Source organism: Rhamphochromis longiceps, linkage group LG1 (genome assembly GCF_057381845.1).
Source record: "Rhamphochromis longiceps isolate RC_006_pf linkage group LG1, R_longiceps_female_GT1.1, whole genome shotgun sequence".
Lineage (NCBI taxonomy): Eukaryota > Metazoa > Chordata > Actinopteri > Cichliformes > Cichlidae > Rhamphochromis > Rhamphochromis longiceps.
In genome coordinates, this window is record NC_140557.1 from 42239164 (window position 1) to 42257020 (window position 17857).

The following is a 17857-nucleotide window of genomic DNA, read 5'->3' on the forward strand; positions in this document are numbered from 1 at the left end:
ACTGAAATTACATCTGGGCCTTTCACTACCACTGAAGGAACAGCTACAACACCTGCAGAGACAACAGCATTTGAATCCACAACAGCCACAGTTATGACAACAAAAACACCAAAAATAGTTACATCGGGACCAACAACATCCTCTACCACAACTGTTGTTGAAACCACGACCACAACTCCACATGTTGAAACAACAGGTCAAGGATCCACAACTGTTACATCAAAACCATCTGTGAGTACTGAAATTACATCTGGGCCTTTCACTACCACTGAAGGAACAGCTACAACACCTGCAGAGACAACAGCATTTGAATCCACAACAGCCACAGTTATGACAACAAAAACACCAAAAATAGTTACATCGGGACCAACAACATCCTCTACCACAGCTGTTGTTGAAACCACGACCACAAGTCCACATGTTGAAACAACAGGTCAAGGATCCACCATAGTTACATCAAAACCATCTGTGAGTACTGAAATTACATCTGGGCCTTTCACTACCACTGAAGGAACAGCTACAACACCTGCAGAGACAACAGCATTTGAATCCACAACAGCCACAGTTATGACAACAAAAACACCAAAAATAGTCACATCGGGACCAACAACATCCTCTACCACAGCTGTTGTTGAAACCAAAACCACAACTCCACATGTTGAAACAACAGGTCAAGGATCCACCATAGTTACATCAAAACCATCTGTGAGTACTGAAATTACATCTGGGCCTTTCACTACCACTGAAGGAACAGCTACAACACCTGCAGAGACAACAGCATTTGAATCCACAACAGCCACAGTTATGACAACAAAAACACCAAAAATAGTCACATCGGGACCAACAACATCCTCTACCACAACTGTTGTTGAAACCACGACCACAAGTCCATATGTTGAAACAACAGGTCAAGGATCCACCATAGTTACATCAAAACCATCTGTGAGTACTGAAATTACATCTGGGCCTTTCACTACCACTGAAGGAACAGCTACAACACCCACAGAGACAACAGCATTTGAATCCACAACAGCCACAGTTATGACAACAAAAACACCAAAAATAGTTACATCGGGACCAACAACATCCTCTACCACAGCTGTTGTTGAAACCAAAACCACAACTCCACATGTTGAAACAACAGGTCAAGGATCCACAACTGTTACATCAAAACCATCTGTGAGTACTGAAATTACATCTGGGCCTTTCACTACCACTAAAGGAACAGCTACAACACCTGCAGAGACAACAGCATTTGAATCCACAACAGCCACAGTTATGACAACAAAAACACCAAAAATAGTCACATCGGGACCAACAACATCCTCTACCACAGCTGTTGTTGAAACCACGACCACAAGTCCACATGTTGAAACAACAGGTCAAGGATCCACCACGGTTACATCAAAACCATCTGTGAGTACTGAAATTACATCTGGGCCTTTCACTACCACTGAAGGAACAGCTACAACACCCACAGAGACAACAGCATTTGAATCCACAACAGCCACAGTTATGACAACAAAAACACCAAAAATAGTTACATCGGGACCAACAACATCCTCTACCAAAGCTGTTGTTGAAACCACGACCACAACTCCACATGTTGAAACAACAGGTCAAGGATCCACAACTGTTACATCAAAACCATCTGTGAGTACTGAAATTACATCTGGGCCTTTCACTAACACTAAAGGAACAGCTACAACACCTGCAGAGACAACAGCATTTGAATCCACAACAGCCACAGTTATGACAACAAAAACACCAAAAATAGTTACATCGGGACCAACAACATCCTCTACCACAACTGTTGTTGAAACCAAAACCACAACTCCACATGTTGAAACAACAGGTCAAGGATCCACCATAGTTACATCAAAACCATCTGTGAGTACTGAAATTACATCTGGGCCTTTCACTACCACTGAAGGAACAGCTACAACACCTGCAGAGACAACAGCATTTGAATCCACAACAGCCACAGTTATGACAACAAAAACACCAAAAATAGTCACATCGGGACCAACAACATCCTCTACCACAGCTGTTGTTGAAACCACGACCACAACTCCACATGTTGAAACAACAGGTCAAGGATCCACCACGGTTACATCAAAACCATCTGTGAGTACTGAAATTACATCTGGGCCTTTCACTACCACTAAAGGAACAGCTACAACACCCACAGAGACAACAGCATTTGAATCCACAACAGCCACAGTTATGACAACAAAAACACCAAAAATAGTCACATCGGGACCAACAACATCCTCTACCACAACTGTTGTTGAAACCAAAACCACAACTCCACATGTTGAAACAACAGGTCAAGGATCCACCATAGTTACATCAAAACCATCTGTGAGTACTGAAATTACATCTGGGCCTTTCACTACCACTGAAGGAACAGCTACAACACCTGCAGAGACAACAGCATTTGAATCCACAACAGCCACAGTTATGACAACAAAAACACCAAAAATAGTTACATCGGGACCAACAACATCCTCTACCACAACTGTTGTTGAAACCACGACCACAACTCCACATGTTGAAACAACAGGTCAAGGATCCACCATAGTTACATCAAAACCATCTGTGAGTACTGAAATTACATCTGGGCCTTTCACTACCACTGAAGGAACAGCTACAACACCTGCAGAGACAACAGCATTTGAATCCACAACAGCCACAGTTATGACAACAAAAACACCAAAAATAGTTACATCGGGACCAACAACATCCTCTACCACAACTGTTGTTGAAACCAAAACCACAACTCCACATGTTGAAACAACAGGTCAAGGATCCACCATAGTTACATCAAAACCATCTGTGAGTACTGAAATTACATCTGGGCCTTTCACTACCACTGAAGGAACAGCTACAACACCCACAGAGACAACAGCATTTGAATCCACAACAGCCACAGTTATGACAACAAAAACACCAAAAATAGTTACATCGGGACCAACAACATCCTCTACCACAGCTGTTGTTGAAACCACGACCACAACTCCACATGTTGAAACAACAGGTCAAGGATCCACCACGGTTACATCAAAACCATCTGTGAGTACTGAAATTACATCTGGGCCTTTCACTACCACTGAAGGAACAACTACAACACCTGCAGAGACAACAGCATTTGAATCCACAACAGCCACAGTTATGACAACAAAAACACCAAAAATAGTTACATCGGGACCAACAACATCCTCTACCACAGCTGTTGTTGAAACCAAAACCACAACTCCACATGTTGAAACAACAGGTCAAGGATCCACAACTGTTACATCAAAACCATCTGTGAGTACTGAAATTACATCTGGGCCTTTCACTACCACTGAAGGAACAGCTACAACACCTGCAGAGACAACAGCATTTGAATCCACAACAGCCACAGTTATGACAACAAAAACACCAAAAATAGTTACATCGGGACCAACAACATCCTCTACCACAACTGTTGTTGAAACCACGACCACAACTCCACATGTTGAAACAACAGGTCAAGGATCCACCATAGTTACATCAAAACCATCTGTGAGTACTGAAATTACATCTGGGCCTTTCACTACCACTGAAGGAACAGCTACAACACCTGCAGAGACAACAGCATTTGAATCCACAACAGCCACAGTTATGACAACAAAAACACCAAAAATAGTTACATCGGGACCAACAACATCCTCTACCACAGCTGTTGTTGAAACCACGACCACAAGTCCACATGTTGAAACAACAGGTCAAGGATCCACCACGGTTACATCAAAACCATCTGTGAGTACTGAAATTACATCTGGGCCTTTCACTACCACTAAAGGAACAGCTACAACACCCACAGAGACAACAGCATTTGAATCCACAACAGCCACAGTTATGACAACAAAAACACCAAAAATAGTTACATCGGGACCAACAACATCCTCTACCACAGCTGTTGTTGAAACCACGACCACAACTCCACATGTTGAAACAACAGGTCAAGGATCCACAACGGTTACATCAAAACCATCTGTGAGTACTGAAATTACATCTGGGCCTTTCACTACCACTAAAGGAACAACTACAACACCTGCAGAGACAACAGCATTTGAATCCACAACAGCCACAGTTATGACAACAAAAACACCAAAAATAGTTACATCGGGACCAACAACATCCTCTACCACAGCTGTTGTTGAAACCACGACCACAAGTCCCCATGTTGAAACAACAGGTCAAGGATCCACCACGGTTACATCAAAACCATCTGTGAGTACTGAAATTACATCTGGGCCTTTCACTACCACTGAAGGAACAGCTACAACACCTGCAGAGACAACAGCATTTGAATCCACAACAGCCACAGTTATGACAACAAAAACACCAAAAATAGTTACATCGGGACCAACAACATCCTCTACCACAGCTGTTGTTGAAACCACGACCACAACTCCACATGTTGAAACAACAGGTCAAGGATCCACAACTGTTACATCAAAACCATCTGTGAGTACTGAAATTACATCTGGGCCTTTCACTACCACTGAAGGAACAGCTACAACACCTGCAGAGACAACAGCATTTGAATCCACAACAGCCACAGTTATGACAACAAAAACACCAAAAATAGTTACATCGGGACCAACAACATCCTCTACCACAGCTGTTGTTGAAACCACGACCACAACTCCACATGTTGAAACAACAGGTCAAGGATCCACAACTGTTACATCAAAACCATCTGTGAGTACTGAAATTACATCTGGGCCTTTCACTACCACTGAAGGAACAGCTACAACACCTGCAGAGACAACAGCATTTGAATCCACAACAGCCACAGTTATGACAACAAAAACACCAAAAATAGTCACATCGGGACCAACAACATCCTCTACCACAACTGTTGTTGAAACCACGACCACAAGTCCATATGTTGAAACAACAGGTCAAGGATCCACCATAGTTACATCAAAACCATCTGTGAGTACTGAAATTACATCTGGGCCTTTCACTACCACTGAAGGAACAGCTACAACACCCACAGAGACAACAGCATTTGAATCCACAACAGCCACAGTTATGACAACAAAAACACCAAAAATAGTTACATCGGGACCAACAACATCCTCTACCACAGCTGTTGTTGAAACCAAAACCACAACTCCACATGTTGAAACAACAGGTCAAGGATCCACAACTGTTACATCAAAACCATCTGTGAGTACTGAAATTACATCTGGGCCTTTCACTACCACTGAAGGAACAGCTACAACACCTGCAGAGACAACAGCATTTGAATCCACAACAGCCACAGTTATGACAACAAAAACACCAAAAATAGTCACATCGGGACCAACAACATCCTCTACCACAGCTGTTGTTGAAACCACGACCACAAGTCCACATGTTGAAACAACAGGTCAAGGATCCACCACGGTTACATCAAAACCATCTGTGAGTACTGAAATTACATCTGGGCCTTTCACTACCACTGAAGGAACAGCTACAACACCTGCAGAGACAACAGCATTTGAATCCACAACAGCCACAGTTATGACAACAAAAACACCAAAAATAGTTACATCGGGACCAACAACATCCTCTACCAAAGCTGTTGTTGAAACCACGACCACAACTCCATATGTTGAAACAACAGGTCAAGGATCCACCATAGTTACATCAAAACCATCTGTGAGTACTGAAATTACATCTGGGCCTTTCACTACCACTGAAGGAACAGCTACAACACCTGCAGAGACAACAGCATTTGAATCCACAACAGCCACAGTTATGACAACAAAAACACCAAAAATAGTTACATCGGGACCAACAACATCCTCTACCACAGCTGTTGTTGAAACCAAAACCACAACTCCACATGTTGAAACAACAGGTCAAGGATCCACAACTGTTACATCAAAACCATCTGTGAGTACTGAAATTACATCTGGGCCTTTCACTACCACTGAAGGAACAGCTACAACACCTGCAGAGACAACAGCATTTGAATCCACAACAGCCACAGTTATGACAACAAAAACACCAAAAATAGTTACATCGGGACCAACAACATCCTCTACCACAACTGTTGTTGAAACCACGACCACAACTCCACATGTTGAAACAACAGGTCAAGGATCCACCATAGTTACATCAAAACCATCTGTGAGTACTGAAATTACATCTGGGCCTTTCACTACCACTAAAGGAACAGCTACAACACCTGCAGAGACAACAGCATTTGAATCCACAACAGCCACAGTTATGACAACAAAAACACCAAAAATAGTCACATCGGGACCAACAACATCCTCTACCACAGCTGTTATTGAAACCACGACCACAAGTCCACATGTTGAAACAACAGGTCAAGGATCCACCACGGTTACATCAAAACCATCTGTGAGTACTGAAATTACATCTGGGCCTTTCACTACCACTGAAGGAACAGCTACAACACCTGCAGAGACAACAGCATTTGAATCCACAACAGCCACAGTTATGACAACAAAAACACCAAAAATAGTTACATCGGGACCAACAACATCCTCTACCACAGCTGTTGTTGAAACCACGACCACAACTCCACATGTTGAAACAACAGGTCAAGGATCCACAACTGTTACATCAAAACCATCTGTGAGTACTGAAATTACATCTGGGCCTTTCACTACCACTAAAGGAACAGCTACAACACCTGCAGAGACAACAGCATTTGAATCCACAACAGCCACAGTTATGACAACAAAAACACCAAAAATAGTTACATCGGGACCAACAACATCCTCTACCACAGCTGTTGTTGAAACCAAAACCACAACTCCACATGTTGAAACAACAGGTCAAGGATCCACCACGGTTACATCAAAACCATCTGTGAGTACTGAAATTACATCTGGGCCTTTCACTACCACTGAAGGAACAGCTACAACACCTGCAGAGACAACAGCATTTGAATCCACAACAGCCACAGTTATGACAACAAAAACACCAAAAATAGTTACATCGGGACCAACAACATCCTCTACCACAACTGTTGTTGAAACCACGACCACAACTCCACATGTTGAAACAACAGGTCAAGGATCCACCATAGTTACATCAAAACCATCTGTGAGTACTGAAATTACATCTGGGCCTTTCACTACCACTAAAGGAACAGCTACAACACCTGCAGAGACAACAGCATTTGAATCCACAACAGCCACAGTTATGACAACAAAAACACCAAAAATAGTCACATCGGGACCAACAACATCCTCTACCACAGCTGTTGTTGAAACCACGACCACAAGTCCACATGTTGAAACAACAGGTCAAGGATCCACCACGGTTACATCAAAACCATCTGTGAGTACTGAAATTACATCTGGGCCTTTCACTACCACTGAAGGAACAGCTACAACACCCACAGAGACAACAGCATTTGAATCCACAACAGCCACAGTTATGACAACAAAAACACCAAAAATAGTTACATCGGGACCAACAACATCCTCTACCACAGCTGTTGTTGAAACCAAAACCACAACTCCATATGTTGAAACAACAGGTCAAGGATCCACCATAGTTACATCAAAACCATCTGTGAGTACTGAAATTACATCTGGGCCTTTCACTACCACTGAAGGAACAGCTACAACACCCACAGAGACAACAGCATTTGAATCCACAACAGCCACAGTTATGACAACAAAAACACCAAAAATAGTTACATCGGGACCAACAACATCCTCTACCACAACTGTTGTTGAAACCACGACCACAACTCCATATGTTGAAACAACAGGTCAAGGATCCACCATAGTTACATCAAAACCATCTGTGAGTACTGAAATTACATCTGGGCCTTTCACTACCACTGAAGGAACAGCTACAACACCCACAGAGACAACAGCATTTGAATCCACAACAGCCACAGTTATGACAACAAAAACACCAAAAATAGTTACATCGGGACCAACAACATCCTCTACCACAGCTGTTGTTGAAACCACGACCACAACTCCACATGTTGAAACAACAGGTCAAGGATCCACCACGGTTACATCAAAACCATCTGTGAGTACTGAAATTACATCTGGGCCTTTCACTACCACTGAAGGAACAGCTACAACACCTGCAGAGACAACAGCATTTGAATCCACAACAGCCACAGTTATGACAACAAAAACACCAAAAATAGTCACATCGGGACCAACAACATCCTCTACCACAGCTGTTGTTGAAACCACGACCACAACTCCATATGTTGAAACAACAGGTCAAGGATCCACCATAGTTACATCAAAACCATCTGTGAGTACTGAAATTACATCTGGGCCTTTCACTACCACTGAAGGAACAGCTACAACACCCACAGAGACAACAGCATTTGAATCCACAACAGCCACAGTTATGACAACAAAAACACCAAAAATAGTTACATCGGGACCAACAACATCCTCTACCACAACTGTTGTTGAAACCACGACCACAAGTCCATATGCTGAAACAACAGGTCAAGGATCCACAACGGTTACATCAAAACCATCTGTGAGTACTGAAATTACATCTGGGCCTTTCACTACCACTGAAGGAACAGCTACAACACCTGCAGAGACAACAGCATTTGAATCCACAACAGCCACAGTTATGACAACAAAAACACCAAAAATAGTTACATCGGGACCAACAACATCCTCTACCACAGCTGTTGTTGAAACCACGACCACAACTCCATATGTTGAAACAACAGGTCAAGGATCCACAACGGTTACATCAAAACCATCTGTGAGTACTGAAATTACATCTGGGCCTTTCACTACCACTAAAGGAACAGCTACAACACCTGCAGAGACAACAGCATTTGAATCCACAACAGCCACAGTTATGACAACAAAAACGCCAAAAATAGTTACATCGGGACCAACAACATCCTCTACCACAACTGTTGTTGAAACCACGACCACAAGTCCACATGTTGAAACAACAGGTCAAGGATCCACCATAGTTACATCAAAACCATCTGTGAGTACTGAAATTACATCTGGGCCTTTCACTACCACTGAAGGAACAGCTACAACACCTGCAGAGACAACAGCATTTGAATCCACAACAGCCACAGTTATGACAACAAAAACACCAAAAATAGTCACATCGGGACCAACAACATCCTCTACCACAACTGTTGTTGAAACCACGACCACAACTCCACATGTTGAAACAACAGGTCAAGGATCCACAACGGTTACATCAAAACCATCTGTGAGTACTGAAATTACATCTGGGCCTTTCACTACCACTGAAGGAACAGCTACAACACCTGCAGAGACAACAGCATTTGAATCCACAACAGCCACAGTTATGACAACAAAAACACCAAAAATAGTTACATCGGGACCAACAACATCCTCTACCACAACTGTTGTTGAAACCACGACCACAACTCCACATGTTGAAACAACAGGTCAAGGATCCACAACTGTTACATCAAAACCATCTGTGAGTACTGAAATTACATCTGGGCCTTTCACTACCACTAAAGGAACAGCTACAACACCTGCAGAGACAACAGCATTTGAATCCACAACAGCCACAGTTATGACAACAAAAACACCAAAAATAGTTACATCGGGACCAACAACATCCTCTACCACAACTGTTGTTGAAACCACGACCACAACTCCACATGTTGAAACAACAGGTCAAGGATCCACAACTGTTACATCAAAACCATCTGTGAGTACTGAAATTACATCTGGGCCTTTCACTACCACTGAAGGAACAGCTACAACACCTGCAGAGACAACAGCATTTGAATCCACAACAGCCACAGTTATGACAACAAAAACACCAAAAATAGTCACATCGGGACCAACAACATCCTCTACCACAACTGTTGTTGAAACCACGACCACAACTCCACATGTTGAAACAACAGGTCAAGGATCCACCATAGTTACATCAAAACCATCTGTGAGTACTGAAATTACATCTGGGCCTTTCACTACCACTGAAGGAACAGCTACAACACCCACAGAGACAACAGCATTTGAATCCACAACAGCCACAGTTATGACAACAAAAACACCAAAAATAGTCACATCGGGACCAACAACATCCTCTACCACAACTGTTGTTGAAACCACGACCACAACTCCACATGTTGAAACAACAGGTCAAGGATCCACCATAGTTACATCAAAACCATCTGTGAGTACTGAAATTACATCTGGGCCTTTCACTACCACTGAAGGAACAACTACAACACCCACAGAGACAACAGCATTTGAATCCACAACAGCCACAGTTATGACAACAAAAACGCCAAAAATAGTTACATCGGGACCAACAACATCCTCTACCACAGCTGTTGTTGAAACCACGACCACAACTCCACATGTTGAAACAACAGGTCAAGGATCCACCACGGTTACATCAAAACCATCTGTGAGTACTGAAATTACATCTGGGCCTTTCACTACCACTGAAGGAACAGCTACAACACCTGCAGAGACAACAGCATTTGAATCCACAACAGCCACAGTTATGACAACAAAAACACCAAAAATAGTTACATCGGGACCAACAACATCCTCTACCACAACTGTTGTTGAAACCACGACCACAACTCCACATGTTGAAACAACAGGTCAAGGATCCACCATAGTTACATCAAAACCATCTGTGAGTACTGAAATTACATCTGGGCCTTTCACTACCACTGAAGGAACAACTACAACACCTGCAGAGACAACAGCATTTGAATCCACAACAGCCACAGTTATGACAACAAAAACACCAAAAATAGTTACATCGGTACCAACAACATCCTCTACCACAACTGCATCAACCTTAGTTGTCATAACAGGATCATCGTTTTCTTCAACTGCAATTTCAAATCCTTCTGTTTTAAACACAACCATTTTACCCTCAACATCTAGAGGTACAACTTCTTTTACTCCTACAACAGAGACTGTTCCAGGCAGCACGACTGTTTACGCAACTAGTGTAAGCCCCAGTGTAACCACAACCACAGCTGCTTCTTCATCACCCCTTAATACAACCTCGACACGATGTGTATGCATTGTCAATGGAGCTTCGCATCATGCTGGTAGGTTTCTCTTTCATTTTTGTTATCATTTTATTTTTCTTTAATTCTGAACACATGTTGTTAGGACACCTCTGTTCTTGTTTTAAATTTCAAGTTTAGACCCAGTTAGCCGTCGTATAGCAGGTTCTCCCAAAGCATCCAGGAAAACAGTTGATTGTGAGGAAGATGTGTAGTCCAAAACATAACCCTTGGTACACCTTTACCTTACCCACTTGGCAACAGTCTTTTCAAGGAAAAAATTAGGTTATTTCTAACTATTTTTAGAGTCGTGATGGTAAACCCCAACTACTATAGATAATTCTATTCCTGGGGCCAGAGCAGGTGACATTGTAACTTCAGCTGCATGTTACTGCATGTCTGGCTTTCTGAATGGTCTCCACAAAAACCAACATGGGTTTCATAGGGAATTGGGGAACTTTCTGCACAGTATGTCACTGTATATTGGTCATTAAGTCCCTTAATGTTGTTTTCATCCATTATCTTACCTCAAATTTAGAGTTTTATATTCTCATCTGAAGTTCTTATTTGAATGCATATTGTTCTAAATCCCAGAGCTGTTCATGAAGAAAAAGCATATCAGTCTTTAGTTAGAAATGGACATAACAAAAACTGTTAATTTGACACACACATACGCATCCAGCCTGTCCAGTTGGATACCAGTACAGCGCTTGTTTAATTATCTGTGTTTTGTTTTTGTTTGTTTTTTCACAGGGGACTTTGTGTACAATGTCACTGATGGGTTAGGGTGGTGTTATGCTGCATTTTGCAATGCATCTTGTGAAATTGAGACACAGTCCAGTCCTTGTCCTGTGACACCAAGTGTGCCCACTACTGCACACTCTACAACTACAGTATTCAGCACTACTACAAAGGCCACAATTTCCAGCTCAGTACCTCTGACAACAACTAGTCCTGCCTCCTTTACTTCAAGTACATCAATAACTTCATCTACTCAAAATGTCTGCAATGATGTGTATCCACCGAGACAGGTGTGACATGATTACATATGTTTTTATTATTTATTGAGTGAGGGCAATGTATGGGCTTTTTGTTAAATACCACTTTGGTGCTGGTGTGACACCCTGAACCTGACTGCAATAATAGCTATATCTATTTTTGTCATTTACCACTGTGATGCCTTGGTGAATACCAGTTGAGAGGCTGTAGAGTGTAGATCCACAATAGACCATTTAGTAATTCCAAGTCCATGGTGTTGATTTGCTGATAATAGGCCTACCTTAGTGCACCACTGTGTACAGCCATGCTCTAAGCCAGAGGTTCCCAAAGTGTGGGGCCCACCCCCTAGGGGGGGCACAGAGCCATTGCAGGGGGGGCGCGGTATGAAAAGAGAGAAAAAAAAAGAACGTTTGGATACTGCTAGCATAATTGACAGGTTTTTAACGGGGCTTCCATACAAACACAAAGCAGGAGATGAAACATCGCCAAATATGTTTCCAAACCAACTCCCTTCCAAGCCAAAAACTAGAAAACATGGTGAAGCATATCTTCTCTTTGGCTTCACCTGCACAAGTGCCGAGGTAGATCTCCCCGCGCGTTGGGCTCTCCAAATCACGGACAAACAGTATCCTACATTCTTGATTTTTAGTTTACAAACACTTCTTATAATGATTAACTACTCCTGACATTTTGCTCTTTATAAAGTTACAGTGGGATGCAAATAACATCAGGCTGATCCTGCCATGATTTATTCCCCTCGGTTCAAATCACAGACAAACAGGATCCCACAGCTGTTTATGTTTTTGAACCCATTTTGCACAGAGAGGCATTTTTTGAAAAATGTATTGACAGCAATGTTGAACATTATTACACAGGAAAAAAACAACTACATGTAAAATAATCACACCGTGACGCCTCTGCCTTTGTAAATGGAGGGACAGTAACTGTGTGTAAAACCTGCAGACAGTCAGATTAACAGTATTTTGTCTCTATCATTCTGCAATTCATCTCATGTAAACAATAACGTTGCGCACAGCCTGATGTGAAAAAAGGCGCATACCTTTGACGTTGCGTGACGAACAAAAATGGAGTTAAAAGTTAAAAAATCGCAGTTTTCGGTGATTTGAAACGCCATTTACGTGTGGACGAAAAGCCCAAACGCATAGAAACAGCTGCGTTTTCAAAAATGACCGTGTAGGTGTGGACATAGCGTAAAAGAGTTAGTATGTGAAATCGGACCAGAGTCGAGATGTGAAATAAACAGCAATGGAGTTTGAAAGCAAAATATGAGTCTGTGTGGTGGGAGGATGTGTTTGCGTGTTGGGGGGGGGGGGGCAACATTTTTCTTCTAAAACAAAGGGGGGCCCAGCAAAAACAGTTTGGGAACCACTGCGCTAAGCTGAAAAAAACATATAATGCAGAAATGAAACACAGTGGCTGAATGGAGCAGTGGTTAGCACAGCTGCTTCACAGGATGAATGTTTCTGGTTTGACAACAACTTGGGGCTCTTTGTTAGCATGTTCTGTACCTGTGGGGGTTCTTTCACATATTAATAATAATCTGGTGACTTCAGCTTTACTGTTACTTCACAGATTTACAAATGTAAAAAGTGGATCAAAAACTTCCAAAAATAAATAAACATATATTTTAGATATGTGCAAAATGCAATAAATTACTAAATAAAAGAGCATATGTCTGGGATAAGAATAATTATAAACCTAAATGAGATTATGACAATTTACTTGAAAGACAGTGTATTTTAAACAAACCCATGATCTCCTAAATCATCTTTTGTTTGTCAATACTTGTTCAGAATGGAGAGTCCTGGGATGCCGGCAACTGCACCACAGCTACGTGCATTAATGGGAAGATTATAACGATGCCAACAGTCTGTCCTACTATGCAGCAGCCCATCTGCACCAATGGACGCAGTGCTGCTAAGATCTCTGATGATGACGGATGCTGCCCTCACTATGAATGTCGATGTAAGCTTAATAATGTATATTATAAATACACAGCAAAATATACACTGTACTTATGGTGTATATAAATACACAATATGAAATCTGTCTCTTTGATATACTGCAGATAATCTTGTGTCAGAGCCTTGAGGCTTGTAAATACATGAAAAGCCACCGCTGATCAATGGCCATGAATACCCTTCATGTTGTTGCTAGTTATTTAGGCTGTTATTGTCTATCGTCTTTTTGTGGCATATTTATTGTTGTGAGTGGGCACGTGTCCATATAGTGAAGTTTTTACATTACTGTGCAATACTCTGTTTTATCTACAGCACTTTGGCCAACCTTGTATTAAATGTTCTTTATAAATAAAATTAGATCAGCCTGCATTCTGACTGTTTAGGCAGATCTATGGTCTTTTGTTAACTTATGACGCTTGTCTATTTTTCCTGTTCCAGTTATTACTTGACATTTCTATACATGATTCTTTTCACCCTGCAGGTGTGTGCAGTGTCTGGTGTGGATCCCACTACTTAACATTTGATGGAGAATCCTACAATTTCAATGAGAATTGCTCTTACTACCTGGTCAAAGAGATTATTGCTAAATATAACCTGACTGTTGTAGTTAACCGTGATTGTGATCCATCAAGCAGTACATTCTGTCCCAAGGTTCTTACTGTTACATATAAATCTTTCAAAGTGGTTTTGACTCAGCTGATGTCTTCAGGAATACCAACTAATGTGGTAAGCAATAATTCAATTTGACCAAGCGAAAGCTGATCTAATGGTTAATCTTTCAAATGAGTATGATGCTTGTTTCACACTATTTTTTAATGTAAATTGTGTTGTTACCTACAGGTGTTTGTCAATCAGCAAAAGATCTATCCTGCCTATAGCAATTCTGTCCTGCGCATTACTAGCACAGATATAATCACCACATTGGAGTTACAAGACATCAGTGCAAAAATAGTCTATTCAGGCTCTTCATTCAGCATTGACCTTCCCTACTCCCTCTTTGAAGGAAACACAGAGGGACAATGTGGTGAGTTAGAGAATACTTCTCCCAATCTTTAACCCAGGTCTAAACAATGACCATTAATAAGCCAAATATTAATAATAGAAAAGATTCCTTGGCCACTTGCAATCAAATTTAACTCTAATCCATATCCAATCTAGAAGGTGAGACAGCCTCAGCACACTTTGGTTAATAATAATAATAATGGACTGCATTTATATAGCGCTTTTCAACGCCCTCAAAGCACTTTACAGTTCCACTATTCACTCTCACATTCACACACTGGTGGAGGCTACAGTTGTAGCCACAGCTGCCCTGGGACAGACTGACAGAGGCGAGGCTTGCCGTATCGCGCCCTCGGGCCTTAGTTGAACTAAGTCTGGAACTAAGCTTCAGTTTCAGACCAATACCAATTCTCTGGTATACTGAAGCCCGTTATAGCTATAGTTTTGTAATTCCTGCTGCATATCATTAAACTCCTCACCTTGTTTTACTGCAGTTCCAGCTGAGAGTCATGATTTTTTTAAACTTCACACATCTAACTAATCCCAAATACCAAGAGAAATTAAAAATGCAATACAAACAAAGTTATATACTTAAAAAAAAAGTTTTAGAAACCCCAATTTTTCCAGTTTTTTATTGCAATTCATGTCATTCAGGTCCAATGAATTGCTTGAAATGGTACAAAGGTAAGTGGTGAACTGCCAGAGGTTAAAAAAACATAAGGTTACTCAAAACTGAAAAATTACGTCCATTTCAGAATTATCCAAAAAGGCCCTTTTCAGGGAACAGAACATGAGTTAACAATTTAAAGCTGTTCTGCAAAGCTGGTGCTACTAATTGCTACAGGTGTTCCAACTTTTCTGGAATGCTTACAACCCCCTCTGTCTGCATAAAAGCAGTGTTGGAATACACTGTGGTACCATACCCTCGTCAGCATCAGTTGAACAATATTGTACTGCAGAAAGTAGTGGGTTGCTACAAAAAATGCAATTAACAATGGAAGAGACAGACCATCTTAACACTAAAAAGGTTAGGTCTTTTATCTACAGAGAAATTAGGAAGAATGTCAAGGTGTCAGTGAGTACAGTTTCCTTCACCATCAAAAGGCACTCAGAAACAAACTCTGGCAGGAAGAGGTCTGGCAGACCCAAAGCCACAAATGAATCAGAGTTTCGGAGAGTTAACAGCTTGTGTGATTGGTGGCTCGCAGGACAACAGCTTCAAGCACAGCCTAATAGTGGTCGTGGTAAGGAAGTCCCAGTTTCAACTGTGAAGAGAAGACTTTGAGCTTGCAGCAAGAAAGCCATCGCTAAGATGCCAGAATAAGACAAAGAGGCTTGTCTGGGCCATTAACAACTGCTGTTGGACCACTGAAGACTGGAAGAAGGTATTTTGGACTGATGAATCCAAATTTGAAATCTTTGGTTGATCATGCAGCATCTTTGTATGCTGTTGAGCATACACCACAGTCTCCAGACTTAAACCCCATCGAGCTGGTTTGGGATGAACTGGACAGAAGAGACAAAGCAAAGCAACCAAGCAGTGCCTCATTTATGGGAACTTCTGCAACAGATATGGGAAGAACTTCTGAACAATATTTGATTTCTATTGTAGAAAGAGTGCCACAGGGGTGTCCAGCTGTTCTGACTGGACAAAAGTTTAGTACATTTTGGTCATTTTGTACTATGCTTTAATTTCAGAGTGCAGTGAGACATTAAACTGCATAATTTTCAATAAAAAACTGGAAAAATTGGGGTGTTCTAAAACGTTTGAGCTGTAGTGGGTATAAAACATTTTGATTGCCGCTAAAAATTATGTTTGTACTGAAATGTTAACTAATTTCCCATTTAAAGAAATATCTGTACATGTCTTGAACAAACTGTAAATTTAATTAGAGTGAAGCTTAGATAAGAAAAAGAAGTATGTAAGTATGCAGGTATGCCTACATAACTTTGATATTGATCATATAATAAGTTTCTTTCTTAGGCTACTGCTCAGGCTTCATTCTGCTGCTTTTCCTTTACTAGGTACCTGTGACAACTCCCAGAGCAATGAATGCCGTTCTCCAAATGGCCAGGTGGGAAGTTGCTCAGACACTGCAGGCAAGTGGCAGGTCCCACATACACCCTGCGTTATCCCCACAACCCCACCAACACCCAGAACCACATCAAAGCCCTCACACTCAACACCACCTGTTTGTGAACCTGCTGTCTGTGATCTACTAACTACCAGGTAAAGAGAACCACAAACTGTTCAGCAAACTCGTTATACTTTTCATTTTGGTAGATAGAAAAATGTACTTATTCTGCACATGTAGAACAGAATGATTTGGGGAATGTGGTATAATGGTATTTTCTTTCCAGTTTGATTGTCAAGTTGACAGCCTGTGAAGGAGCGCTGCAAATATCCTAAATCAATAGTATGTATCATAAAGTGGCAGAGCATACAGATGAAGACGAAACTGAGACAGTACTGAATGACTTAGCCAAGTTCTGTTCCTAGTAAACAGTTCTCCAGTCATCCATTCCAATCTGATCTATTAAATAGATACAATTTGCCTCAGAGTGACGCTGAAACACTAGTTCATGCATTTATTACTTCCAGGCTGGACGACTGTAATTCATTATTATCAGGAAGTCCAAAAAACTCCCTGAAAAGCCTTCAGCTGATCCAAAATGCTGCAGCAAGAGTCCTGACAGGGACTAGAAAGAGAGAGCAGATTTCTCCTGTTTTGGCTTCCTGTTAAATCCAGGATTCAAAATCCTGCTCCTCACATACAAGGTCTTAAATAATCAGGCCCCATCTTATCTTAGTGACCTTGTAGTACCAGAT

The 17857-nt window shown here is 41.5% G+C and overlaps 1 protein-coding gene across 1 annotated transcript in view; it reads left to right on the top strand.

Moving 5' to 3' along the window:
* LOC146679253 (uncharacterized) overlaps positions 1-17857 on the top strand; it is a 59533-nt gene that overhangs the window by 33046 nt on the left and 8630 nt on the right. The window contains exons 36-50 of the mRNA XM_085406967.1: positions 1619-1653; positions 1778-3081; positions 3433-4545; positions 4855-4974; positions 5329-6444; positions 6751-7818; positions 8029-8292; positions 8472-8478; positions 8651-8763; positions 10723-11086; positions 11798-12075; positions 13858-14029; positions 14507-14751; positions 14866-15049; positions 17053-17257. Of these exons, the coding sequence (XP_085263093.1) occupies positions 1619-1653; positions 1778-3081; positions 3433-4545; positions 4855-4974; positions 5329-6444; positions 6751-7818; positions 8029-8292; positions 8472-8478; positions 8651-8763; positions 10723-11086; positions 11798-12075; positions 13858-14029; positions 14507-14751; positions 14866-15049; positions 17053-17257 (6588 nt within the window). The remainder of the gene's footprint in view (positions 1-1618; positions 1654-1777; positions 3082-3432; positions 4546-4854; positions 4975-5328; positions 6445-6750; positions 7819-8028; positions 8293-8471; positions 8479-8650; positions 8764-10722; positions 11087-11797; positions 12076-13857; positions 14030-14506; positions 14752-14865; positions 15050-17052; positions 17258-17857) is intronic.